Raw genomic sequence first — 27,010 nt, forward strand, 5'->3', positions numbered from 1 at the left:
CACGCATGAAGCCTGTTATGTGGCCGGCAGAGTATGTATGTATGTAATGCAAAAGGAAAAAACCCTGAATGAGTCCTTCGCGGACAAACCGAAAGAGACTGGTGATCAGGAATAATAAACCGCCCAGTAAAGCATACCGAAAACATCTCAAACGCCTTAACAAGCTTCTTTTTGCCCCTGAACTCCGTTAAATAACCATAGAAAGCAAAAATAAAAAAAAAACGAGTCCTCTACTCGTCATTGTAAATATTGAGCGAGTAGCCGGCTTTGGTGTCCTTTGGATCACCAGCGTCGCCACTGCCTCCAGCCCGTCCCCTGAGCTTCTGGTCCCGCAGCATCTTCCAGCGCTTGTGGCAGCTGGCCGACCAGAACTTGTGCGTCCCGCCAGCCTCAAAGATGTAGTCCCGGACTTTTTGCCACGGGATGTGGTCGGACCGGGAGTGCCTGCCCACACGGCGATAGTGGCGGACCGCGTCCCAGAGGAAGACGTCCTATACATGGGGTCGACATCAGTCAGAAACAGTCGCCCTTGGATCGCAGCACGCGGTCGATGTTTGCAGTTGGGAAGAGAGGTAAAGCGGTGCAAAGAACTTACATCGGCAGCAGTCCACTCCGCCTTGCGAGGACGCAGCGCCTTGTCGGTGACGTAGGTCCGGTATCTGCCCCGTAGGGTCGATTCGGCCTGCACAAAGGGGCCCGCGGCTTGGATCTCTCGGAACGAGAGTCCCTCCTCCCTCATCTCGTGGATGAAGAGGTTCTCGACAGCGGACGAGGCGTGCTCTGGGAGGCGTCCCGACGGGAAGTTCTCGGTCGGTGGACCGGCTGGTCCGCTGCCCGGGGCCTGGGAGGACTGGGGACCAATGCTGGGCTCGGTCGGCTGCTTCTTGGACTGCACGGGGGTGCGAGCGCTGATCCTGGTGCCGTACGGGTGCGAAGGCACCTCTTCGTCGTCGTCTTCGTCGTCATCGTAGTCGTCCTCTTCGTCTTCCTCACGACTTTGACGATCGTCACTTGGAAGGTAAGCAAAGCGAGCCCGGCTTGACCGTGGCTCGTTTGGTAGCAACCGACGAGCAGAATCTCTACTCGCCGTCGAGAACGTACGCGAGGGCAACTGGCTGTTGCTGCTGCTGCTGCTGTTGTTAAAGCCGCCAACGACGCTGGCGCCGCTGACGCTCCCATCCTCGCTTGCCTCCATGAGGCGCTCGTTTGCCCGGAGCATGCTCGCGAACGAAGACGTCGACGACGGGCGGTGGATTAGAGGCTGCTGGGCCTCTATCTGACCGCGGCCGCGGCGGTAAAGCTGCGACTGCTCCAGCAGCGGGGAGTTACTGGTCATGGGCTCGTCCTCACTCGCGAGCCGTTGGCTGCTGGTTCGGAACGGAGCCGGGGGGAGGAGGAAGTCGTCGTTGAAGACGTCTCTGGGCGACACGGTTCGTTGCGTCGCTGCGGTTCCAGGAGGTGTCTGGTGGTGGTGGGCGAAGCTGGCCAGCGGGGGGATCTCCGTTTGTGCGTGGGAGACGCTGGCGGCGGGCATGGGCTGCTGGTGGGCCCAGCTGGTGAAGCTCATGGGGTCGGAAAAGCCGACCCCACCGGTGGCTGTGAAGCCAGGTACTGCTTGGTATGTTGGCCAATATTGTGGCCCAAGCTGGGTTTGGTCAAACAGACCAGAGCGGGAGATGGCATCTTGCCAAGCATTTGCTTCAAGGGCTGCTGCTGATGTCTCAGCAGCCACGGGACCTTGATGCTGCTGTTGTTGTTGCTGCTGTGGCTGTTGTTGCTGCTGTTGCTGTGGCTGGTGCTGCTGGTGCTGCTGCTGGTAGTCCTGCTCCCAGTCGTACGGACTCTCGGCAGGGGGCCCGTAGCTGGGCATCGCTGACATTTGGCCCGCAGCGTCGGGCACAGCACGCTCCGGCTGCCACGTCGACATATCCTGTGGCATTCTGCCCAGGTCTCCTTCTCCAAGGGATGGCTGGTAATACCCTATGTGGGTATTGTGGCGCGGGAGAGGGAGGAAAGCGGGAATCTGCATTGGGGGTTTGGGGGCTCAAGTGTTAGTTAAAATGGTGTAGAATGACGTGAGATGCAGTAGGATGTAGGCAAGAATAGATGAGGCATTCATTTTCTGGGTTCAGCTATATCTGCTGTGGTGATGAAAGGTGACGCGGGGCAAAGAAATCAATATTCCTTGGAATTGAGATTCTAGAAATCAAAAGGGAAGAGTTGGAAGACAAATTCAACTTGTACTTACCGGTTCTAAAAGGTAGAGGCTATTGAAATTATGCCCTATTGCTTGCTCAAAGTCGTAGTTCGTATCTTCGAAAGTTCCTGGTTCAAATTTGAGCGGAAAGACTTGTGGTTGCTGCTGGTACTGGTCTTGATAACTGGTGGTGGGGATCTGAGATTTCGTCGGTGGAAAAACTGAATTTTTCCTGCTCGGCTTGGGCCTGATATCAACGACTGGTACGTGCCGCGGTTTACGGCTCGAAGAAGAAGACGCGTTCTTGCCCTTGCGCTGACCGCGCCCGGCAGATCTGACAACCCCATTGGCCAGGGATGGGCCTGGCACCGACGACATCTGCTCAGGGGGCGGGGTCCTCAAATGAGAGGACGTCATGGCCGCTGTAGCTGTATGGGCTCCTGACTGCTGCTGGGCCCTGGCTAATGCGAGCCTGAGATGGGGTGGGAACCTTTGAGCCTGAGGACAAGTGAGAGTCACCTTTTCCTTGCTGTCGAAAACCAATCCACTCCAAGGCAGCTTCCTTTTCTTCTCATTCCCTCTGACTTCCAAAACTCCCATTTCGCCTTTTAGAGAGCTGCAAGTCCTTTATATATATATGTGTGAGTGGGCGTGCGAGATGTTAGTTGGGCAGCAGAAGAGTCTGTCGTCGACGTCTTCGGGCTCCTCCGCGGCGGAACTGCCAATCTTCTTTCGATTCGATATCAAATATACCACGTCTCTTTCTTCTGCTTTCTTTGCACAACACTCTCACAAAATCAGCCCCCTCTCGGACCCTTTTTACACCGCCACCAAGGTCAATGTGTAATCTTTGCTCCCACGAAAGACCAACGCCCCGAGTCGATTGGACCTTTGTCGTGTCCAGCTGCCCCGTCTCAGCACTCGGTTCGGCTCGTGCGCTTTGCCCTTCCACTATAAGTCCCTGCTCTTTAATGCCGGAGAACTAGAACGACAACGTCTCCGGAGAGCGGTGTGGGAGCTGGCAGCGTTGGGCTCTTTGAGGCGTGCGGGGAACGGACGGTTGCCTTGTATGTTCCAACTATACGCTGCAAGATGCCGTGGGTTGGCCGGGCTGATGTGGCGAGAGCTGTCAAGAAAGCTCAGTCCCTCGCTGCCTTGTAGACTTGCAGAAGGGCTCTCACCGTCTCTTGATTTAGGTACTTGTCCCTTTGACTGGCGAGTGCTAGAGGCTGACAAGTTGGCAGGCATTAGTCCAAGCAAGTGAAGCTGAAAATTGATCCCCCGAACAAAACCTGTCCATGATGACTGTCGAGGATGCTCCACAGATAACATGCTCTTGAGAAGAAAAGAAGGAAGAGGACCTGCCCCTGAGGATGGCCATGCTGGACACAATGATCGCCGGGCCAAGAACAGAGACATCTGCACAACACCCGCGGTACAGAATATCAAAGCAGCACAGCTGCACGCTGCAAGTCGGCGAGGCCGACCGCGTGGAAGCCTTGAGCGTCCATTGGCCCTCCATATTCTGCAGGTCATGTAAAAATTGGAGATCGAAGGCTGGGCGGGCGCATATATTATTGGACTAAGAGAGAAGGAGAGAGTGAGAGAGTACACCGACCATCACCCTTTTGAGAGAAGGAAACTTCATAACTTACGGGACAGGGACAAGGACCGCTGTTCTTTGTAGAAAAAGAAAAATGACAGAAGAGTTTCTTTGTCCTGATGTCAGAATTGTCAAAGAGCTTGACGCAACAAACGCAAAAGATGACGGGACAGGCTCGGAAGGGATGTATTCCCTGGGAGAAAACACCAGAAGATTACAACTGGGATCTGACTGGAGGAGAATTAAGGGAATGAGTGAAAGCAGGATGACAGGGAAAACAAAGCTCAAGCAAACGGCTTGCAGATAGGGTAGTAGACCATGTTTTTGTTGTCATTGTATGAGTAAGCAGGACTTGATGATCCAGCATTTTCGCATGAGCAAACACCAACTACCTATGTATCTTCACCCTCGCACGCAGGGTTATGAGGAACCCTCACCAGGCCTGAACCGATGGACCGATGGGACCCCCGGACGGAATCCTATGTTCCGCGAAGGCCGAAATGACGCTGAAAAACAGCCGGCCAGTAGGCCCGGAAAGGCATTCAGGGACCAGATCAGCAACTTTCATTGCCTCCTATGTGGCCCTTTGTCTCACTACTACTGATCTAGTAACCTGTTTGAATTACTGGTAACGGTCACGGAGGTCTGTTCGGCTCTCCTAGCATGGTCACGTCGGTCGTCGACACATCAAACGTCTTACAAATTTAATAGCGTCTGCATTGTCCATCAAACTTTGTTTTTTTCTTTTTCTTCATTGTTCTAAGCCTTGCTTGTGTATTTGTTTGAGTGAATATGGCACCAGAATCACGCGAATGAAAATGCTAAACCGAGAATTCATTTTGAAATTTGAATATTGGAACTTGGTCAGATATCATACTTGACAAGTCAACTTATACTACGGTACAAAAAGTGGGTCTATACTTTCTCCGATCCCGTTCAAGATCCAACACGCAAACGGGGAGACGGCAACAAACCAATCACCTGTTCTTTTGAGGCTAGTTCAAAATTATCTTGTCCAACGTTCGGTTAACTCGGTTACGACTCCGGGACAAAAGGAAGTCAGAGGCAAAAGCCATCGTACGATGAAGCAGGGGGGTTTGTCGAGAAGAATCTTCTCCAGAAAACCCCGTTTTTATTTCTCGCTCATAGTAAAAATAAAACGAAGAGGAACGTCGAAATATATCTCCAACATGAGGCCACCGCTTGAATCTGGTTGACCGATTAGAAGCCAGGAAAGGCTCAGTCAGATTTAAGCGGTGACAGCGGCTCGCAACATAACCCTCGTCAGAAAAGGTGTGGGTTGCACGACATCCACCCCCCAAAGATCTGCTCCGGTCGCCCCCGGCAAATGCAACCTCTTGTTGACGGGAAATCGCATAGAGTGGGTGCATAAATCCAGACCAGAGTGAGCTAGAGGTTGGTAGCTATCCGTCGGTGTGAAGGTTACCACCAGATTTGATGTGGTCATTTTGTGGCGGGCGGAGCAACTCGACATTCATCCGCCTCCCCACGCTCGTGTCATTAGACTTTGGTTGACAAAATCTGACCTGGTAATGAGAAAACTGACACCCGTCGGTTCCATCAGTTTGATTAAGCGGAAGGGCAGATTAATTGATGATCGAATTTGAACTTCATCGGTAGGACATCCGGGCAAACAGTCAAGCAGTTGTAGGACCCCTGGCCCATATTCCAGACCGGGGTCCTGGAATGGTTCGTTTGCCTGCAGCAAGGGTTAGTCCAATTGCGGCTGGACAAGACCGCTGGAGCAAGCTCCGATCATGATGATTCACTGCAAGGTAGTTGCGATTTTCATGTCTTTTCTAGGTCTATGAGTATGCGGCAAAGAAAAAGCCCGAGAAAAGAAAAGGGACTAGTCACTACCATGCACTTGACTTAGACGCATACAACATGTATGATTGACAAGTTTCTTCATGCCTATTAATATGTACAAATAATGGGCGGAGTTGATTCACATAATAGAATAGTGTCACAGAGAGCCAAAATAATAATCAAACCTCGATGTTATTGTTGAACCCATCTTCCAACAAGAGTAAGCAGGCGTATTCCCTGTCCAAATGGCGACCGGTGAACACAGCAAATATCCAAAAAGTTAAGACAGTTAGAGCAGTGAATTCAAACGCTCGAGGAGGGAGAGAAAGAAAAAGAAGCAGAAAAAACACCCCCATCGAAAAGATCAAGGTAAAACAACGATAAAACGTGTTTCTCTGCTTATTAAAATGCCAGTCTGAATGCATGGAAATCCGTGATAGCCCAAGAAATAAGCCATAGTCCGTTGAATTGGAGCCCCGAGTTGTGGTGAGAAGCTTCATCTTGTCCGCCATCGAACGGTCCTCAAGCGCTGAATGTGGACTGAAGCAAGGTGTCTGGGCTCCGCATGAGCGTAGTAGGTTGTTGAGGAGGTGGCTTCGCTCGTCTGAATCTTGGCCTCGTCAGGCTGACTTCGATGCATGCAGTTGCTCATGATGATTTTTGTCATCCAGTCGAGTTCGGATCTTCGCAATGGCCATCCAGTATCGGGTGTAAATACTTGCAAAAAAGCATCTGACAGCTGGTTAGTCGGTACTGCTAATTCTAACCCACAAAAAGGGCAAAACCAAAACATACCTAGCCCACCACACTCTCTTGCTTATATACACGCTTGGCCAAGCAGGGTTTGTACCGGTGACTCCTTGGCTCCTTCGGAAGCTCCGCCTCCGGACGCTCGCGACAAGTCTGCTTGCTAAATGCTGCAAGACTCCGAACGTTCCGGGGTCAGGGCGCTGCATCTCGTTGTCAAGTCGTGTGATGTCGATGCTGGACGGGCCCATCGCGGCGCCAGGGGAAAGCCGAGGCTGCGAGCGCGATGTTGCTGTTGAAGAGCAACCAGCTGGCAAGATGACATACAAGTTGGCGAGATCGGATGATGCCGACCCAAAAGTCCAAGGTGAGTAGTGGCAATCTGACCCTCCATGCCTGAGACTACAGCCAGCGGACAGCTAAACACCAGCGTAGGGGCTGCCGCCGGCAGAGTAAAAATAAAAATAAAAAAGCCACCAGTCGTGAACAAGTCAGTCACCAGTGTATGGGCCGTCGCTAAACCAGAGTCCAAGGCTCCAAGCACAAGTCGGGGGAGGAGGAAACAAGGGAAAACGCAGCGAAGCTACCTCACCACCTCATGCGCGCGCGACGATCGCAGCCCACGTCCTCTGAACCTGAACCGCGGGTGTTGGAACGGGCACAACGGGCACCGCTGTGGGCGGGGGACTGAAGGATCGCGAGCCGGCGGGAGCGATGGCCGACAGCAAGGGGTGGTTGGGACCGGGCGCATACTCGGTACGGCAGCTGCCCGTAACAGCAGCAACAGCACCATCGACAGTTAGTAGCGGGGTGACGAGATGCAGCAGGGGAACAACAGGCGGCTTCCGAGGCAGCAAACCACGACAGCAACACGCACAGTTGACCCGACCACTGCTCGCGTCGACCAAAACCCGATATCCACCTTTGCCAGACGAGCACTGCGCCATGTGCGCACGCAGGTCGTCGAGGCTGGCTGTCGTCATGCGCAGATGCGTCTTGGACTTGCTGAAGACGCCCAGCACCGAGGCCGGGACCAAAAACGCCGTCCGAGCATAAACCCAGCTCGTCCGAGGTTTTGGCATCTGCATGCCGGGCCCCAGGTTGAGGAGCGCGCGAGTTCCGTGGCGACCGCTGTCGTCGACGTACGGTGCCGTGCCGACAAAGGCGCGAAAGTCGTGAGCCGACTTGTATCGGTGCGCATGTTGGGTCCAGGGCGCCGGGCCTCCGTTCGGTGCGACGCCGTATGCCGAGACGGTCGTCACTACGTAGTGCTGTAAGAGAAAAAGGGGTTGAGGTCAGCTTTTGGGTTTTCTGGGTGACATCATTTTATTACCATGAATGATACCGCCAAGTGCCTATCTTGGAACAGGAACCAACAAAGACTTACTGAGCCCGTGCTGCACACTTTGAGAATTATTACTGGGTGACAGGTAGCCTTCTCGGGTATGGGCACGGAAAGAGCGTCGTATTCGCTCCTCCTCGCGGTGTATGGCATGAGAAAGGCTATATCACCCTCGGTCCAGTTGATGGGGTGCCTGGGGCGGCGATAAAACTGGCGCCCAGCACGCGTTGGTGTGCAAGCAGGAAAAGACATCGCGACTTGTGTTCTTTCTTTTTCCTTGAGTGGAAGCGAATTGGTATGGAAGGTGAAGTGGGTATAATCAATAGGATACATAGTCTTGTCTTTGACCAGAGAAGGAAGTAAGAATCCAAAACCCAATTGTGGGAGGGAAGCCACCATTATATACTCGTTTTTGAAGGCCAGGAGTCACAATTTCCAAAGAAGCTGCAGGTTCGCACAAAAATGCAAAATTGTCACACTGCAGGCTCATATCATAGTAATGCAGGGAGCTGGCATGAAAAATGTCTGATCTATGTAAGTTTCTGCAGTGCCGAACTCAGCACCACCTACTTGCTCAATATAAGAGAAGCATATAGTTTACTATCTACAAACAGGGGCCCGCACATCTACGTGAGCTACGTCTCATCAACTGAGAACAATTGACTTTTTGACCGAAGTCTACAACCATATACTGTATACAAGAGTTCTACATATCGAAGCCAGGCAGTATTCTGCAGGACATGCACTTCACTGACGATGCTATACTGTGGTAGAATCCCCATATTGTGGCTGTCTCATCCTCATCGTCAGAAAAAGCTTTGTTTCGAACGCATTAAGTTCAAGGGAGGACATAAAATTCAGCCGTGAGTTCAAAGGGTGCAGCTCCGATGACACAGGGTTGATTTTAAACTCGTAAAATGGATCGATCACCTTACCCACCGAAAGTCTATTACCACAACATAGACGCCAACTTAGGAATGCCAAATTTTTTACTTCTTGTACGCGACTGTCAGTCTTACCGCGTCTGTCATATTTGTTTACATTTTCTCATGATATCAATACCGCAGTCTCCATAGAACCCTCCAAACGATAAATCTCCCGATGTATAATCTGGCCTTTCGCTTTGGTGAACCGCAGTCCGTATTGTCGGCAGAGGCAATGTAGCTAGGTGTACCTGCGATTCCCTCAATACTGATAAGAATGTACTTTTGAATTGTGGACAGGACTGAAAGATCTTCAAAGGTTTTGTTCTGGAAAAAACAAATCACCGGGATTGAGTTCTGATTGAAAAAGTGTAGGGGCCGATTCTGAAATCTCGTGACGTGCGAATGAGCTCTGTTCAATACATCCAAGCATGTGCCGGATAGAAGTGTCAGGCCCAAAATACAAAAAGTAAAGCCCTGCTGTTTCCATAGCAGCGATACAAGACAATGCGTTGCCCCCTTAAATGAGCAGGCAGTTTATCTTATGTACGTTGAGCCAATTATATCATAGTACCACCACCACCCGCATACCTAACTTCAGGCGCAGTCTGACTACGGTACAGCCACATAGATTGCTCCCTTTTCTCCAAATTCAATCTGTTACGCCCCCTGAATTTCCTATGGAAGGTCCTGATTGTGCTCAACTTCCCAGCCACCTTTTTGCCACGGTTCCTTCCCTGAGAGGTGGCATTTACTTACTTGTGGCCTTTAGATTGGGCGATCCTCCCTACTGGGTTGCTATGGGCTGCTCATAGGCGGGTACTACCGCACTGGAGCATAAGTGCGCCTTTAATCTCTGGAAAGAAAGCGCATTTGAAGCAGGATGAAAGCGGCGAGGACCAATCAGTTATTTTGATCCTGCGCCCGGATATAAATCAGGAGTCCGGAGTAAATCTTTATTTTCTTGGCCTTTCGTACCAGAAACAAACAACCCTTTAGGGCTTCTACCACAGCCTGACCAAAACCGCCTGTAAATCACTACCTCTGAAATTAATGGCCGCACTGCAATTCAAACTATACAGTCGTACAACCATGAACTTCAATCCTACCCAAGAGACAACCGCATGCTGTGCCTCACGATGGACAGGGAGGTTTTGGGGTCTGAAGTCACCATTCGACCGGCGGCTTGGTATAAGTAGTCGCCCCTGGTCGTTGCTGCTCGTCTCTTGCAGCAAGCTTCGACCCGGGGTTACGTTGCAACCTTTCACCGGTCAAATGCCAAAGGTTTGCTGCTTGCATTATTCGAGATCATGGCTTATTCAGTATCACCACGACCGACCACAACAACAACAAATGTTCCGAGCCCTGCCTCGACGAGCACAGTTGTTGTGACAACGTCGGCACCACCACCTTCACCACCACCGACCACATCATCATCTACTCCAGCTCCAGCTCCAACTACAAGTGACGTTCCCAAAGACGACGACGATTGGGCAAATGGATGGACGCAAGGCGTCAGGTGCTATAATGAATGCGGCAAGTGTGAAACACCATCAAAGTCTAACGCTTATTTTGTTCATTCCACTTTATCTCCCATTCGGAGATTTCTTCACGATGGCATCATGGTTCAAGAAGTTGAAGAACAAAGAATCCCATTAGACTCTCGAGGAAGACAACGCTCAAACTATTCACCATTGCCTCCTCACTCGATACTGTACGACGGGGAGAAAAAAAGGGGGAAACCCAAACTGACAAGATGAAACAAAAACAACAGAAGCAGCCAAACGATCTGCCCTGGCCGCCTCTCAAGCGAGCGACTTTTGCCAACCCGACGGAGGGTTCACCAGTTTCTACCGAACCTGCATCCAGTGCCTCGACCTGGGCCCGAACCGCGTGGTCGTGACCGTGGCCCAGCAGGAAACAATCACGTCGATACTCCTCGCCATGAAACCCTGCGGACTGCCAAGCGACCTGCCCAAGCCCGCTTTCGAGCGCGTAAGCGACGGGCCGGCCGACAAACTGTACATGTGTGCAGACGACCCGACCTCGTCCACCAGCCCAAGCAGAGCCGTCAACTCGACCGCGCCCATCGGATCGTCCACGCCCATCGGCTCGTCCACCACCTCGACGCCGTTGCAGAGTCAGACTGCGCCACCGCCGCCGGCATCTCAGAAGTCGGAAGAAGCGGGCCCGGGCCCGAGTTGGATCGGCGCGGTGGTCGGCATCGTGCTCGGAGGGGTTTTATGCGTGGCGCTGACCGTTTTTCTCTTCTTTTGGATTAGAAAACGCAAACGGCAGCGGCGCTTGTGTGATGCAGGCGGCAGGGCTGATGTGTACGCCAAGGCTGAGCTTCATTCCGACGGGATTGTGCAGATCGAGCCCCAGGAGATGGCGCTCAATCTGCCAAAGCCAAGTGAGCTTCAGGTCTACGAGGTTCCTGTTGAAGTCAATGGGGATTCAGTCCTGGGGGCTAACTGTAGGTGCAATAGATTTATGGAGACAGCACCATAAGCGAAATAGGTGCTCTGTGATAAAGAGGTTCCGATTTCGGCTGGTTGTGTAGAGGATAATATAAAATCAGAGAAATGCATGTAAGCTTGTAAATAAACAAACAGGTTGGGGCAATACGAGTAATCGCAGTGTCGGTGAAGCTTGCTCCTAGAATTACATCTACAGGTGACTAGACTCATTTTAGTTTTATTGACAAGACAAGGACAGAAAATGAGCTTCAATAGCTCAGCAGTCTACCACGCAACCCATTTCTGGCCGCCCATAGCGACGAGACGGTTGAAAAGCTCATCGCGTAATGGACAAGCCGTAACCTTGAAGCTCTTGCCACTGTATGTGATAATCTCGAGGCCGTCTTCAACCTTTCGCTCCAGCGACCAACCCACAATGAGCTTTGCCTTCCATCCATACCCGCCAAACTTCTTGAGCTCCGCAATCTCGGAAATGGCAACGCTCCACTCGGGATGCACCACATCGTCGCCGGTCTTGTGCCCATCGTCGCCATCGCATCCCTTGGTGCTAAAGCCGACAAGTGCCGGTGTGTTGCTGATGTATATGCGGCCCTTTCTACCCTGGTAGCGGGCCGTGAACTCAACAGGACCCGCCTTGATGCCCGTCTCTCCCTTCTTGGGCGGTACAACACCCAGTCTCTCCTTGGCAGGGTGCGAACCAAGTACCTTTGCGCGCATCGTATCTGTACCGATTGCCGTTTTGACACCACCTTTGGAGGTGCCTTTGAAAAGACCCATGATCTTGCTTCCCACTTTACCGTGCTTGCTCGACTTGGAGGCTTCGATATCTGTACCGTCCGTCTCGTACTTGGTGCGTGGATCGTGGGCCATGGCTTCATCTAGTTCCTCCTCGGTGGCATTGAGGGGAGGCTCGGCTCCAGTGGCCCGGAGGTGTTCATCAGTAACGTGAGCGGGCTGATCAGGGGGGCCGTCGGTAATTCTAGGAGGCGGTGGGACAGGTGCTTTGTTGTTCTCGCCGATTCGAAGAAGCGTGATTGTGAGCTGAGCATTAGTCGGGACACCTTTGAGTGCGGTGCTGTGTTCATACTCGGTTAGCAAAGGGATAAGACTTGTGGCTCTCGTTCCGAAAGGAGAAGTGGAGGCAGAGTGAGTGGAACAAAGACATGGTATCTTACTTTCGTAACTCCAAGAGCTTCTGCCAATTGGGCACCTTTCTGTTCAGCCAGTTCAGTCCGCGGGTAATAATGGGCTCCCCGAAGAAGATAAAGCCAATACCGGCAGTTACTGCTTTGACAAAAACATATGAAGACACCAGCAGCGATGCAGCAACCACTGGGAGAATGAGAGTGCCGAGGCGAAGACGAGCAATCTCTTGAGGGAAAGGTCGAGTTGGTGAAAGCGCGCTAGATGTAAGGTCAGCCATAGCGTCTTCTGTGATGACCTTGCGGGTGATCTCAATACTTACTTGGCAAATCGCTCCCAGGTGTCTGTCACTTCCGTGATAGCGTGCATGATGGGACGCATCTTTGTCCACATGGCCGTCTCCATAGGCACCTTTGTCTTGTCTTTGCTGGCATCAGTCTCTTTGCCCTGAGCCTTCTCCCTCGCATCTGCCGTACCAACAGCGATGGTGGTAGGATCTGGTCCGCCGGCCGAGTCCAGTGCGCCCTTTTCACCATCCGCCTCATCTTGCGGGTGCTTGCCAACAGCACTGCTGAGGGCGACCGAAGTCATTCCATTGACAAAGTTGCTTGCTTCCTGCTCGACAGCCTCGCCCTTGTGGTTCTCTGGTGCCCCTGTTACGCTGTCATGACTTCCCAAGACCCCTGATTTGGGCTTTTGCACGCCACCGTGTTTGCTGCTGACGAGTGACATCGGGGCAGGGGGGAATAGAAAGGCTCGGGATGGTGCATATACAATTAGAGTGAGAAGGGTGGCCGACAAAAGGAAAACCAGACAGTCGAATGTCCATGCAAAGATGTAGGCCTGGAAAAGGATTGTTGTCAGAAGGTGAAGACTAGAATGATGAGATTGCGACATCCACCTACAGCACAGAAACATGCAGTCCGCCTAGACTCCCTCCAAGATCGAAGACGGGCAATATGTTTGACGGTCGCCATCAGTCCGACAATCACAGTCGTGTAAAGTCTCTCCAGTTTTGCCCGCAACTTGTCGGGAGAAAACTCCTCTTCCTCTGCAAAGTTCAAATCAAGGTTTCCAGCTACCGGATATGGTGATGCTTTCACATGGTACATTTGCTGTCACGATAATGTTAGACGAAAAAAACGCGGACACTAGAGAGACCATTTGAGTGTATCGCACCTTGTTGAATCGCCTAACCAAGATCCAGAGCTCCTCATTAGACAGGCCTCCGATCAGCGGCTCCGCAATGTTCTGCTTCTTTTCGTGCCATCCCAAATCCGCCGCCTCGGTGCGGCCATGGTTCAGCTCGAGCACTCCATTAGTTATGTGGTTGTTTTTATCTGTTGATGCAAGAGCGTGAGACAAAGTCACATCGCCCTGTAGGGTATTTGAGGTTTCTTTACGGGTGGGGTCCGTCACCGGTTGGGTGTTGGCCGGTATTGGTAGAAGATCCGCGATGCCGGTTCCCTGTTCTTTGTCGCCGGCAGCGGGGTTCATATCGGCGCTGGCTGGTATCTCACCCGGGCGGACAGAAGGTTTAGTTCCTGCGTCCATGGCGATACCTCACGAGCTAACCTAGGGCCTGATGTTAGTAAGGGAACAGAGCAGTGCAGCGTGCACTTTTTCTGCTAAATTCAGATCAGAAGTTCTATGTTTTGAGAAGTCTTTCAGGTAAAGTTAGGAATGGTCTGCCATTAAAGGGAACAAATTTTGAACATGCAGCTCTGACGCGTGAGTGAATGGTATGCGGTGACGCTGCAACTTCGAGGTGCACAAATTCTTTGTGTAAAACGGTCATGACGTAAATGGCTGCTATTGCCAACAGGAATTGGCGTCAACTGCGCAAAGGAAACGCGCTAAGATGCGCTAGCATTCTCAGCTGTGGGAAGGTGCTGAGATGGAGTACAATCGCAATGGCGATCGACGAATAATACACGTGCTAGCATCCATGTTTGCCAAGTGTCACTGGAGGATGATGAATTTGAATGTCTGGCGGTACAGCCTATAATATGCCTGGAAACTGGAAACAGTGGAAGGCCAAGGCCAGACCACTACCCTAACCCGCACTTTTTTTTGGCGTGGCAACATGCAACTTTCGGATGACCTGAACCTGCATTTCAGACAAGAAAAGCTGCCAAGGTTACCTCATCGTAGTACTCTCCTATTTGCTTCCAATTGTAAGAGGAGATAGTATGGCATAATCAGACGTCCTGAAGCTATATGACTAAAGCTTCAATCTTGGTTGAGACAAATCTGAGTACCTCATGCAAACATGCTCTGATTTTGTATGCGTGAAGCAGCGATTTTACCCACCCTTTCGTTCTCTGAACATGATGTTTGGATTTCTTTCCCAAGAGAAAATTTCTTCAGCAACAGATGAATGCTCTCGATCTACCTTGTCTCTATATAGTAGCTTTGTATATGCCCCTTCTTGAGTCATCCTTTCACCAGCCTTCAACCTTGTCTAGCATTTTTCCATTCCTCCGGTGCGCATCTAAGGTAACACGAACCCCTTACTACCAAATTTCAGGTCGACTCATCAGCTGCCACGAGCAAGTTGAAATGCTACCTCTCGGTCGCCGGCGGGTGCGAAAGCTATCAATGATGCAGGAAATTGTTGTATTACATGATACTAAGTTGGTTGTTCTGGTTATGTTAATATAAACGTGAGAAAGCTGAGAGCTGAAAGGTGCATATTATGGTGTTTGGGAAGCCGAAAGCGGAAAGGTGCATAAAATTGAAATGGAAACTCCCTAAAACAGCTACCTCACTTAATATTCAGAGGATCAATGATTGGCAGAACGATTGTTGGTTAGGAGAAAGCTGGAGCGCTTTGCTGCCATCATGTTTATTAGCAGAGATATGATGGCAGGGACAACCCGAGACTTCGTATTCATCTATCGCTAAGGAGATTACTATATAAACCATGGCACGGTTCTTGGAATTCAACACTTTGGTTTCTTCCCCAGCATCAACAAGAAATCAAAGATATCAAGTGCACAGAAACTCCAAGCTACAAAGCCCCTGTACTCATAGCCAAGATGCTTTCCCTCTCCATTATCGTCCTCGTGGCCAGCGCCCTTATTGGCAACACGGCAGCCGCCCCAGCAGAGGCCAAGGCAGTGCCCGCCAGGGAGGCCACCGCTGGCACCTCATCCGCCCTCGCCACCAATGTCGAATTCGAGGCATGCAGGGCCATCAACTTCAATGATTGCGGCATCTTTCTTGCCGAAGAGTTTCAGTGCTGTAAGCCCTCCTAGTCTTGAAAGTCATCATCAATTTTTTGCCTTGTGTGGAAGTGGAAGTGTGATAGTGTGACTGATGCAAATATGGTACCTCCAGACAACCTAGGCGGTACCAGCTGGGACAAGGTGCTCTCTTCCCTGAGAACCAGAACCGTGGGCTTCTCATGCTTCATCTGGCGGTAAGCTTCAAATCAAACTCTACTTCTGTTCCTCATAGCCTGAGTCTTGGCTAATGTATTCGACAATTTCAATTGTCTATCAGCACTACCACTTGTCAGGGTCCCCGTGGTGGCCCGATCAGGTCCGACAATCCTCATGAGGATCTTCGCATTTTTGGATGGAACGACGATGTCAGCTCCTTCATGTGTATTCCCAGCTAGAGGGGGTCATGGCATGAACTAGTGTGACCGAGAATCTTGTTATTGTTCATCTCTTTCTTGCCCTCTGAAGATATCTACATGAGATGTAGTTTGTGGTTTGGCCGTTAGACTGCCTCTTTACTAGCTTAGTATTTGCTCTCGGGTAAAGCTAGCAACCAGAATACGCATTGAGACCTTGTATCTCCGTAGTACAGTCTCGCTGTCTGCCTCTGAACTCGCAACATCTGTTCCCTGTACGGAATCTTTGATTTTTGAATATCGTAGAGGCGTGTAATACTTTCTCCAACTTTATACAAGTTAATTTCGGAATCGAATTACTACCAGTAGACAATTCAAACGCTTTCTTTTTCTGGCTTTTTTTTTCTTCTGTGCTCGAATAACCAGCTTCCAAGCGTCTCGTACTCTTGTGAACCTGGTACACGGACTTTTGACCGTCGTCTTTCGTATTTGCCTTCCCTGGAAGCCGGCCAAACTTGAATTTGGTCCTGGCTCTTGTTGATGGCGGGATTCGTCTTCCGCGATTCACTGAGTAAGAGACAAAAGAAAAGAAAAACACGTTGATTACCAGCCAAATCTGTGTAATTCCTCAGCGAATGTCAAGGTTGGCCCTTGCTCTTCGAGATGTGAATCAAGTCACCAAATTCTTTTGGGTCACCGAAAACCAAGACAGAATTGTCGATTTGCATCACTATGCCACTTCGGTGTTTCCGATTAGCACCCACTGAGTGATATCAGCGGGCTTTTCGTGTGGCTCTCAGATTGAGTTTCCTTCTTGGCTCTTTCACTGTATCGAGTCATGGTGCGCGGCTTGCCTTGGCCCAATAAGCACCTTGAAAGGCATAAGAATCTGACGTGTGCAGCTTAAAGAAAACACACCAAAAAAAAAAAAAAAAAAAAGAAACCGTGCGAGTCACCCAAACGACCACAGTTCGAAATTCTCCAACATCCAACCAACAGATAGCAAGAGCGGTGACACAATCAGGGCGGTGGCGATGATCAGACAGACTAATTTGTGTATCGTAACTCCCAAGGAGTCTCCCGTCGGTGACAGGCTGCAAATGTGGGTCATTTTGTCAAGGATCGCGTGGAAATCAATCTCCATAGAAACGGGACTCGATCTTTGTGTTTTTCAGTAGATGGATTCATGATGTCACTCTTACTGGCACTCGATAATTGCGGGGCGTCTTTGGAAGACTATGGAACTTTTTGGGCGGGTGCTAGTTTTCCCGCGCATTTGTGATATGGTTTGCAACATTAGTACGTGGTACAATGGTATAATCTCCACAACTGGGCACTTTTTTCGTGGATGAGATGGGGCGACTACTTACTAATGATGGCGGTCGGAACAACATTATCTTGGAGACGGGAGGTACTATATAACCAAGCGCTGCTGCAATAGTTTCAGACGGAAGGATTAAGTTGAACAGGGCGTATAGAAAAGAATTTCATCCAAGTTTGTATACTATCAGATATTGCAATATTTTATTCTATACCTTAACTGTTTGTTATACCAAACCCTCTTAATAACACATCCATCACACACCCAAATCATGGCCCCTTCAACACAAAAGCAGCTGGTAATCACCGGCTCCACCAGGGCGTTCGACGACCTCAAGCTCGAGACCGACGCCCCCGTGCCCAAGCCCGGTGAGAACGAAGTCCTGGTCAAGCTGCACGGCGCGTCTCTCAACTACCGCGACCTCATCATCCCTCGCGGCCAGTACCCATTCCCTCTCGACCTGCCAGTGGTCGCGGGCTCCGACGGCGCCGGCGAGGTCATCGAGGTGGGCAGCAAGGTCAAGGAGTTCAAGGTGGGCGACCGCGTCGTCACGCTCTTCAACCAGGGCCACCAGCACGGAGCCGTGACTCTCTCGTCGTCCGCCACCGGTCTCGGCGGCGTCCTCGACGGCACCCTGAGGCAGTACGGAGTGTTCGCCGAGACGGGCCTCGTGCGCGCGCCCGAGAACCTCGACTTTGTCGAGTCGGCATCCCTCACCTGCGCCGGCCTGACCAGCTGGAATGCTCTGTACGGCTGCAAGCCCGTCAAGCCGGGCGACGTGGTGCTGGTGCAGGGCACGGGCGGCGTGTCGCTGTTTGCGCTGCAGTTCGCCAAGGCGGCCGGCTGCACCGTCATCGCGACTTCGAGCTCGCAGGACAAGCTCGACCTGCTCAAGAAGCTGGGCGCGGACCACGTCATCAACTACAACGAGGATAAGAACTGGGGCGAGACGGCGCGCAAGCTGACCAAGGGCGGCGAGGGTGTTGACAACATCATCGAGGTTGGTGGGCTTGGCACCTTTGAGCAGTCACTCAAGGCCATCAAGTATGAGGGCATCATCTCCGTCATTGGATTCCTGGGCGGCGCCGCAGGTGAGAAGATGCCTAGCGTCATTTCCAGCTTGAGCAGCATCTGCACCATCAGGGGAACCTACGTCGGTCCCAGAAGCATGATGGAGGATATGGTTCGCGCCATCGAGGTCAACAACATCCACCCCGTCATGGACAAGACTGTCTTTTCGCTTGACCAGATCAAGGAGGCGTACGAGTACATGTGGAACAAGAAGCACATTGGCAAGATGAACATCAAGATCGACTAAGAGGGAACAATAACACGTCGAAATTTTTTTTGTATATAGCCGTCACGAATTTAATGAGCATAAAAAGAAAAATAGCGTCATTTAAGCCAGGTCAAAAAGCGCCCGTATTACATGTGTGTCCCAAATCATGTTATGTGCTCCACCCGTGAGAAATAAATACACGGTTCGCGACTCCTGGTAACGTACAATTAACCCGATTCACAACCTCCATCTTGGTATGTACGCTGTGATTACAACACATGAATAAGTACTCGGGAATTTCTCATCTGAAATCTGAAATCCCTATGTGATCCGATCACTTCAACTTCTCAGTGGCGAGATGAGTCGATGGGGCCATAGAATCGAGTATTTCGCGACCGTAAGTATAGATAAGATAGGTCGGGACGACGAGCCAAGCGCCACTGCAGTAAAAAGAAAAGTATAAGTGTCAGCAGAATTTCACCAACGCTAAACCCCACACAAAAACAATAACGAAAAGCCTAAGCACATACTTTGGAATAATCCACAGCACAACCAAGTCCCTCGCCGTGTTGTGCCCGATGCCGTGGAAACCCGACCAGCTCTCATTGAGCCAGTACAGCACCGTCTTACTGACCGTCATGACGCAGGCCGAAAACATAAGCAGCATAGCCAGCCCCGCCGACCTGCCCGTGACAGCACCCCTAGCACTAGCTACACCACTGCCGCCGCTAGCGCCGGCCGCGGGTGTCGCAGTCTTGTTGCTGTACCAGATCCACAGGTACGCCAGGTACATGAGCGACTCGACAATGTTCATGGTGCCCTGGGCGCCGCAGAAGCCGTCGCCAGCCTCCCAGCGCTCGCGGCCGTAGACGTAGTCGACGCGACCGTAAAGCGCGTACGGCGTCCATATCGGCGAGTGCCACGACCCGCCCGGCATGCTGTGCGGCCGCAGCATGATGTATCCCGTGTCCCAAGCGACCAACGGTAGAGAGATTGCGAGCCACGCAAGAGCCATGGTGGATGGCGTGTGCGAGAGTATGTTTGGGGTGGCGGCGGCGCTGATGCTGTTACCGCCGCGGAGGCCTGTCGACGGCTGTGTCGCCTCCTCCTCCGCCGCCGGAGCCGAGGTGGGCCCGGGTGTATTGGAGGCGCTGCGGTTCGAGACTCGTCGCTTTGTTGGTGAAGGAGGTGGGGGCGACAGGCGCGGCACCGCGGTCGATGAGGCGGATCGTGTCTGGACCATTGTTGTATTTATGCACAGGACTGGTGAGGGTGTCTTGAAGGGTTGAGAAGGTCAGACAGCTGTATTCACCTGGTAAACTGATGCAAGATAACATATAGGAAGACGAGATTCCTGGCGGTACTTACGTTGGTGGTGTTTTTCCGGCGTTTCCGGGTGTCTAAGGTGATATTCAGGGTTTTTGTTTTTGTTTACACCAGTTTACCTAAAAAAAAAAGAGGGGAAGGAGAAAAGATGGAGGCGGCAACACATTCTTGAGCAGGGTTGAAAGGTGGTGCCATTAATGGATGGATTCTGCAGTGGCGGCCAAGCTTCGGCGGATTCTGGGGAAACCGCAACGCTTGGTGGTTAAAGACGAGGTGATTGGCTCGGGAATTAATTTGCTTTGCGTGACACCTACCAAGTTGGTGCATCATTTACTTCATAGTGGAGGCGAATAAAGCTAAGCGTATTATTATGAAATAGTTATTTATTCTTCGAGTACAGTACCGTCAGATTGGCTGATTCACATTGGTCAATCAGAAATCAAGGCGAAATTACATCAACCGAGGTACATAACGCAGCGCTCCCGGCGAAATCTGTAGCAAAGTGTTGCAGGAATTGATGGGAGCTGTTTGTTCAATGCGAGCTGCAAATATTCGTCAAGGAACATACTGAACTTTGAGCTACCTGTGTCGTACAGTTGGCGTGACTGTCCTGATTACGATGCAGGGTCGAACAGGGCACGGACGACCTGTTGCTTCGGAAGTTGAAGGTAAGTGGGAGATAGGTGGTGCTGACCATACATGCATCAAATTAATTGGGTTAGCCGATTCCGGCTGGGTAACGGGTTCGACCGTCAAACCGCGTCAGAATTGTCCCTAGTCTACCTAGGTAGTCATTTCTCCAGCGTCTGGGTTAGGGACTTCCGACCAAAACTGCGTGGATTACAGCAAGGTGGAGAAAAAAAAGAAGAAAAAAAAAAAAAAAAAGAAAACCAATTTAAACGTTTTGGCGACGCAGCATGGTGAACGCAGCATGGTGAACATTTCGCGTGGGTGGTATTATTATCGAAAAAGGCTACCAGAGCAACACGGTTTTTTTTTTCTTAAACACAAAAAAAAACCCTCTATTTCCTCAAATCATTCCTGGAAAAAAGCATCAACAGCAGCCTAGTAAATAAGCTGATCGTCATAAGCCCGCACGCTCTCGAGATATTCCTTGACCTGGTTCCAGTCCTTGCAGACGTGCTTGGAATCCCAGCCGTCGGAGCCACCGTTGTGATCGGGGAAGGTAGTCTCGAGGCCCTCGAGGGCCATGTCGGCCGAGCACATGATGGCCTGCCTCATGTAGTCGAAGCAGTGGATCATGTGCCAGTGGTGGTCGTCGGGTATCTCGTGGCCCGACTTGAGGCCTGAGTAGGTCTGCACGATGGCGAACTGTTTTTTTGGAGGGAGTCGTGTTAATTAATCACGACTGCAAACTGACACAGATGCAACTAGGAAATACTATTCCAAAGTCGAAAAGATAACTTACCAGGCAGTGGAGGTTGTGCGTCACCGAAGTGGTGAAGACGGTCATGCCCTCGTCCCACATGATGGGCGTCGGGAGGTCATGGTACTTGTGCGTATCGTTAACCCACTGGAAGCCCATGCCCTTGGGCATTAGAGAGTTCCATCGCTGCAAGACTTCCGGCTTGAAGAACTCGGATGTGTTGTATGGTGCATAGGACTGGTCGATGTGGAACGTTTGAATTTGTGACGAGACTGGAAATGGGTAGTTTGAGCTGTTAGTCGAGGTCCTTTCTCAAATCTTTCCGAGGAAGGGAAAAACTGAATGAATCATACATCTCGGCCCAACGCCAGTGATGTCCCCTCCAAACTGCCACGGGTTTTCCACATCCTTCCACTTGTCCTTGACCAGCAGACCTATAATGACGAGCAGGAGCGCTGTGTCAATCAGCCACCTGCCGGACTTGAAGGGCGCAAGCAGCTTGGCGGCGAGCGTCTTTGGTCTCCTCGACGGCATCATCTGGTCTCGGCGGCTGTAGTTTTTCTCCTCATCCATTCCCATCAGTGACTCCTCAACCTCTGTGCTAGAGAGATTATCGTCATGGTCTTCGATGTTGGCATAGTCGTGCCTTTGCTTGGTTGGTTCCATCATTCTGACTTTGTTGTGTCTTGGCTGTGGAGAGTATAAAATCTCAAAAAATATTCCAATTAAAAAGAAAAATAAAGGAATGTAACCCGCCTGCTCTTGAATGAGTGATAAAAAAACGAACAGGTAAAGATTGACAAGAGGATAGAGGTATCGATACTATAAACAGCACACACGCGAAAGATTTGACGGCCTGCCGCACGATACAGAGACAAACAAAGACAGGATAATGAGAGATTGATGGTTGGTGGTAACAGGTACAAAACGTAGAAAGGAAAGAAAAGAAAGGCCAAGAAAACCCCACGGGAGTAGGTGAGCTTTTAGCGGAACATCACCTTCGTTCCATCCATTTTGCTTAAATTCCCAAAGGCGTCCACTTATGGGTATCCTGCCGTTTTGAGACATTTGATACCTGCTAGCGATGAAAAAACGACCCACCCCCCTGCCAGCAAGGGTGCGGGACCATCGGCTGTGACAGCAAGCAACATGTGCCCGAATGACCTTGGGTGGGATCGCTTGTTAGAATTTATGGCGTGGTTGCGTGGGTAGACAGTTACCTCATCATAAAACGAGAAGACGTTTGGGGATTGAGGGGTGGGTTTTGGCCCATGGGTATTGGTTGTTCGTTATCCCTACCAGACATCGTTCCTCATAGCACACACATACCATGACTTGCATGGTACATGGGTACAAGTATTACAGCACAAGATGGGATGGGCTTCGGATGTCTTTCCGATTGCCACCAATGGAAAAATACAACAAGTAATTAGAAAACGACACCAGAAGTTGGAAGCTTCGATTGAGTTATTATCTATGTTGATATCGCAAGCTGGATAAATAGTCTACACGAAGGTCTAGTCTCGCAAGCAAATGGTCAATCCTTCACTATATTCCCTCGTTCTTCCTTGTCTTCTTTGTGTCCCTTTCCCCGCTAGAAGTGCATGGTTCCTAGTATTTGTTCCCAGGTATACACAGCGTCGAGCATGGAAGCCAAGGCAGGCCTGCCGTGAAATCAAGCTGAACTATTGAGGGCTTACGATTTGGGGCAATAAACATTTTGTTCCTTTGGGGGAAAAAAAAAAAAAAAGCTTGATGTGATTAAGAACTGCGGTAAGGTTATGCATGAGACATGGTGGGGGCTAGAAATACTGTCAAAAGGCAACATTGACAAGGCAACAAAAAAAAGTCCGGCACCGCCATAGTACATCCTTTGGTGTGGACGGTGAGAGTGATGCCGTTTTCCGGTGTCTGTGATGATGCCGAATTCGGTCAAGGTTCAAACACGTCTCCTCCAATTTTTCAGGGGTCGGAGGGCTCTAAAGTGGGGTGCCGAAAAGACGACGCCAAACGAAATTGAGCCCCCTTTTGTCGCGAACAGGGAATTTTACCGCTTCCTTTCCAACCAAACCAACGATACTCACTTCACTTGCAGTTAATTCGTAAAAAGGACTGCCATACAAACCAGCAGCTGCTCGTGGCGAAATTTCGTTATCCGTATACTAATTAATTGTTATTGCTTTTCGTTCTCAAGTATCATAGACCGGCTTGACCGGGTATAAGTCGGTAATGCGTTGCAGTCCCATTGTTTTATCTCCAACTCCATGTTAACAATCATTAGTGTTTCAGAATGCCAGGCCTGCGTTACCCGTTATTGGACGATTTGGTACTAGAGGCGTGCCATAGTAGTAGGTAGCTACCTACCTTATATTTATTTGTCTATGATAGACTTGGTGCGCAGTATCGAGTGAAGATTCCGCTCACATGCTGAGCAAATCACGCTGATTCTTTGTTACAGGGGTTCTTGTCGTAGGGAGAACTGAATTCCAAACCCACCCCTCAATACCCGGTTGAGCTCCACGTTGCATGTACAGTAAGTACCTTGAGTACCTAACTTACTTCCTTACATAAGATTCCCATGGGTTCATGCGGCCCTCCTCCCGTCAGACCCAGAAACTGTCAAGAAAGCTTGAAGCAAGAGATTTGCATCTCCCAAGTTTCTTGGCGATAGCAAATCACAGATTGGCAGTTTATCCACTAGAGGTGGCGATCAAGATTGTTCGGAGTTGGTCATATTGTTTGGGTTGACATTTCACAACCGCATCCGGTTCTCAATATTGATGCCCAGTGCTTTGTGAGTTCATGAATCCATCACCTAAGGCAAGGTACTTACTTACTGGGTACCTAAGTAGCTAGGGAATTCATCAATCATAGACGGCTATCCGTAAATTCCTTACTCGTACTGTTGCAGCTCACGGCAATTGTGTGCAGATCGAATTGGCATTTCAAACAAGAATCGAATTGTTTATTCCACGCCGTAATGGTGTTTCGGCAAGAAAGACGTTTTCTTGCTTTCTAACAAAAAAGATCACGATGCCCATGTTTACACGTTTCATCAGCCACGGGTTAAAATATGCACCACTGGCTTCCGCGGACATAAATCATGACTAAGGGCCACCCCTAAACAATTCAGAGAAAAAGAAAAGGCCACTCAGGTCTCCTTCTCCTTGATGGGAAAGTCAGAACCAGTAGTAGTCTTGTACTGGTCCCTAATGAAGCCCGCAATCTGCTTGTCCTTGGCCTGCTCAATCGCACTCTCGTTGTTCTGCTGTCCTTGGCCCATGACGTTCTCCTGAACCCAGTCGATACCTAAACATTCGTGACGAAAATTCTGAATTAGTTTACAGTTTCTCGGCCGCGACGCCACGAAATGTTTTAAAGCCGAAAAGGAGAATAAATAAATGACAACAACAGCGACTTGTGCACAAAGGACAGACTTACCCTTGTCGAGGGCATCCTCGTTCTTCTCACTCTCCTTGCCGCCGCCGGCCATGCTGTTCAGTTTGTCCATGAAGCCTCCCGAGGACGACTCCTGGGTTCCAGTCGCAGGCTTCTGATCGCCACCAGTGAATCCGCTCAACTTGTCCATGAAACCGCCACCGCCAGCTGCGGTGTTGGTTGTCTGCTGCTGCTCGGTCTGGGGCTTCTGGGCGGCATCCTTATCGCCGGTGACGTTCTTGAGGAAGTCCATGTTGGTTGTGTTGTTCTGAGTCGTCGGAAAATGGTGGTTTGTGTGAAATTAGAGGTATTATCGTTCTAGAGATGAATTTGATGACAGGTTTGTAGGTGTAAATTGTGCAGAACAACGTTGACAAACCAAAGAGGGCAGAAGCTGTGTTTTAATGCACGCAGCGCTCAATAGTGCAACCAGCACAAAACGTCCTAGGGCGGACTTTCCAAAAAGCAGGTTTGCTTGCCGTGACCAGCGACAAGGGGGAATATGCAGGTGCGACACATTGACGATGTGCCCTGGGGGACAGAAAAGTGTTAGACAGCTCAGTCTGGTGATGTCACCTACCCCGCCAAGTCAGAGTGGCTTGTGTATCGTTCGCGTGCCGCATGTTGGTTGTGACCAATGATCATTCTGATTTTGAAGGCGCATTTGCTTCGTTGACATTGTTTGAATGCAAACAGATAAACAATCGAACATATGCCCAACCTATGAAGCAAACGATTCAAGACGTCTGGGTGATGTGCTAATAATAATCAGGCACAAAGGACGATATGAGAAGTACACTTTCCAAAACGCCATCGTGGCCAAATTAGTCTACCCGAATAGAGGTTTTTTTGAGACATCAGAATCGCCATCATGGTCAGAGAACCCCAAAGCTTGGCGTGTGTCATGTGGCAGGGTTTTCAATGACGAGAAGCCCTGTAGATCTTGCATAGATCCAGGCAGCTAACAACGATGTCAGCCTCAGCCATGCCTCCTCGTTCAGATTCAAGTGCATGATGGCATCAACCAGACTCAGCCCTAGTTCTAGTAGCTTGAAGATTTGTCCTAAACAAGGGGACAAATGAGCTAGCAAGATGGCCAATATATCCCAGGGTCACCTTCTTCCAGCAGGTCTCTCTCTTCCACCCACCACTTGGGTTGAGGGACTTTGCACTTGCCATTGAGACAATACTGTCGAATGACACGACAGCCGTGCTCATTTGCAAAGTTTCTTGTAGAATATACGCCGATCATGGCGGTCGGAGGTTTGTTCCGTCCAAACGAGCGAGCCATCTCACACCAAACGATGAAGATCTTTTTCCGCTGCCGTGGCGGCGGCAGATGTTGCTGCGCCTGAGGAAATGGCAATGCAAAAGCCCCGATAGGCCGATTGCCGATAGGACCTGGTATGTCTGAACCCTGAGCTACCTCTGGAGATACGATGGCTGGGTCATCGGTTGTTTGTGCAGGAGACGGTGGAACAGATATCGGGCCCTGGGATTGCGTTGACTGCGTGGGATATTGAGGAGAGGCATTTGTAATGGTGGGAGCAGGATGTGACGGGGCAGGTATTGGTGTCTGAGTTTGTATCGCCGGTGTGATGGTCTGAGAAGTTTCTGGGAGAATCGGGGCAACGCTGGGAGTCTGTGGTGGCGGGCTCTCTTCATCATCAATCTCCATGGGATTGGCCAAGGTTCCTTGGTCTTGTTGTTTCTCTACCGCCGCCGGAGCCCTAGCCTCCGGATATGCGGAAGACCGCTGAATGGAAATAGGATCCCGAACATGCCGAGCCACAGCCGCCAAATCCGGAGTCTCGGGGCGAGCATCGGGCGTTACGGTTTGCAGCGGTGGACTTCGCTGAGGAAATGCACCATCTTGACATTCGGCCTGCTCCTGCTCCGCAAACGATTCCTCAGCCAACCTGGCCAGCTCGGCAGCCTTGGCAGCCTCCCTCGCGGCCTTATCAGCGACTCGCTGCTCTGGCGTCTTGGGTGGCCTGCCCATCCTACGAGGTGGTCTACTCGGGCCATTGATAGCGCGCCGGATCTGCGTTTCCGAAAAGCCGGTGACGGCATGTATTTCAGCAAATGTCATGTAGGCATCTCTTCGCAGTGTCCTGACACGCTGGCGCTGTTCCTCTGTGAGCCTGACAAACTTTGGCGGAGGGTCGCTGCCGTCAGGTTGGTGTAACGTCTCGGTGCCAGTGAAGACGACTGGTCCAAAGGATTCCATTCTTAACGGAGAAATGCTGTCAAAGATATTTTGTTTGTATTGTGCCTATCCATCCAAATATTTAAGTCTAGTATTCTCGATAAATTTCAATGATGGGAAATTGGCTTTCTGTATCCCTTGATCCTTTCTTTTTTCAAACCACGTGGTTGCGGTGTACAAAGAATATTCATTGGGGAATTGG

General features: G+C 50.6%; 10 protein-coding genes across 10 annotated transcripts; 4 read left to right on the forward strand and 6 right to left on the reverse strand.

Moving 5' to 3' along the window:
- Positions 1–230: 230 nt before the first annotated feature.
- On the reverse strand, positions 231–2,797 carry PgNI_11848 (uncharacterized protein; the record flags this gene model as incomplete). The annotated part of the gene is made up of 3 exons (XM_031131808.1): positions 231–491; positions 596–2,023; positions 2,249–2,797. 3 exons carry the CDS (start codon positions 2,795–2,797, stop codon positions 231–233), a joined length of 2,238 nt encoding a protein of 745 aa, XP_030976413.1.
- Positions 2,798–3,527: 730 nt separating this feature from the next.
- Positions 3,528–4,054, forward strand: PgNI_11849 (uncharacterized protein; the record flags this gene model as incomplete). The annotated part of the gene is made up of 2 exons (XM_031131809.1): positions 3,528–3,687; positions 3,927–4,054. The coding sequence occupies 2 exons, from the start codon at positions 3,528–3,530 to the stop codon at positions 4,052–4,054; spliced, it is 288 nt and encodes a 95-aa protein (XP_030976325.1).
- Positions 4,055–6,973: 2,919 nt separating this feature from the next.
- On the reverse strand, positions 6,974–7,971 carry PgNI_11850 (uncharacterized protein; the record flags this gene model as incomplete). Its single annotated transcript, XM_031131810.1, has 2 exons — positions 6,974–7,648; positions 7,765–7,971. 2 exons carry the CDS (start codon positions 7,969–7,971, stop codon positions 6,974–6,976), a joined length of 882 nt encoding a protein of 293 aa, XP_030976514.1.
- A 2,198-nt stretch (positions 7,972–10,169) lies between these two features.
- PgNI_11851 (uncharacterized protein) lies at positions 10,170–11,153 on the forward strand (the record flags this gene model as incomplete). The annotated part of the gene is made up of 2 exons (XM_031131811.1): positions 10,170–10,182; positions 10,417–11,153. 2 exons carry the CDS (start codon positions 10,170–10,172, stop codon positions 11,151–11,153), a joined length of 750 nt encoding a protein of 249 aa, XP_030976353.1.
- A 4,153-nt stretch (positions 11,154–15,306) lies between these two features.
- PgNI_11853 (uncharacterized protein) lies at positions 15,307–15,890 on the forward strand (the record flags this gene model as incomplete). The annotated part of the gene is made up of 3 exons (XM_031131812.1): positions 15,307–15,511; positions 15,608–15,689; positions 15,773–15,890. 3 exons carry the CDS (start codon positions 15,307–15,309, stop codon positions 15,888–15,890), a joined length of 405 nt encoding a protein of 134 aa, XP_030976513.1.
- A 1,550-nt stretch (positions 15,891–17,440) lies between these two features.
- On the forward strand, positions 17,441–18,487 carry PgNI_11854 (uncharacterized protein; the record flags this gene model as incomplete). The annotated part of the gene is made up of 1 exon (XM_031131813.1): positions 17,441–18,487. One exon carries the CDS (start codon positions 17,441–17,443, stop codon positions 18,485–18,487), a length of 1,047 nt encoding a protein of 348 aa, XP_030976516.1.
- On the reverse strand, positions 18,155–19,881 carry PgNI_11855 (uncharacterized protein). The gene is made up of 3 exons (XM_031131814.1): positions 19,817–19,881; positions 18,979–19,724; positions 18,155–18,888 (listed from the first exon to the last, which is right to left on the reverse strand). The coding sequence occupies exons 2-3, from the start codon at positions 19,689–19,691 to the stop codon at positions 18,783–18,785; spliced, it is 819 nt and encodes a 272-aa protein (XP_030976517.1). The 5' UTR covers positions 19,692–19,724; positions 19,817–19,881; the 3' UTR covers positions 18,155–18,782.
- A 667-nt stretch (positions 19,882–20,548) lies between these two features.
- On the reverse strand, positions 20,549–22,341 carry PgNI_11856 (uncharacterized protein). Its single transcript, XM_031131815.1, has 3 exons — positions 21,515–22,341; positions 21,204–21,433; positions 20,549–21,106 (listed from the first exon to the last, which is right to left on the reverse strand). The coding sequence occupies exons 1-3, from the start codon at positions 21,828–21,830 to the stop codon at positions 20,840–20,842; spliced, it is 813 nt and encodes a 270-aa protein (XP_030976515.1). The 5' UTR covers positions 21,831–22,341; the 3' UTR covers positions 20,549–20,839.
- Positions 22,342–24,003: 1,662 nt separating this feature from the next.
- PgNI_11857 (uncharacterized protein) lies at positions 24,004–25,243 on the reverse strand. Its single transcript, XM_031131816.1, has 2 exons — positions 24,603–25,243; positions 24,004–24,470 (listed from the first exon to the last, which is right to left on the reverse strand). Exons 1-2 carry the CDS (start codon positions 24,850–24,852, stop codon positions 24,313–24,315), a joined length of 408 nt encoding a protein of 135 aa, XP_030976354.1. The 5' UTR covers positions 24,853–25,243; the 3' UTR covers positions 24,004–24,312.
- Positions 25,244–25,683: 440 nt separating this feature from the next.
- PgNI_11858 (uncharacterized protein) lies at positions 25,684–26,829 on the reverse strand (the record flags this gene model as incomplete). Its single annotated transcript, XM_031131817.1, has 1 exon — positions 25,684–26,829. One exon carries the CDS (start codon positions 26,827–26,829, stop codon positions 25,684–25,686), a length of 1,146 nt encoding a protein of 381 aa, XP_030976518.1.
- Between the last annotated feature and the right edge of the window lie 181 nt (positions 26,830–27,010).

The sequence above is a fragment of the Pyricularia grisea genome, assembly GCF_004355905.1.
Source record: "Pyricularia grisea strain NI907 chromosome V map unlocalized Pyricularia_grisea_NI907_Scaffold_10, whole genome shotgun sequence".
Taxonomy (NCBI): Eukaryota; Fungi; Ascomycota; class Sordariomycetes; order Magnaporthales; family Pyriculariaceae; genus Pyricularia; species Pyricularia grisea.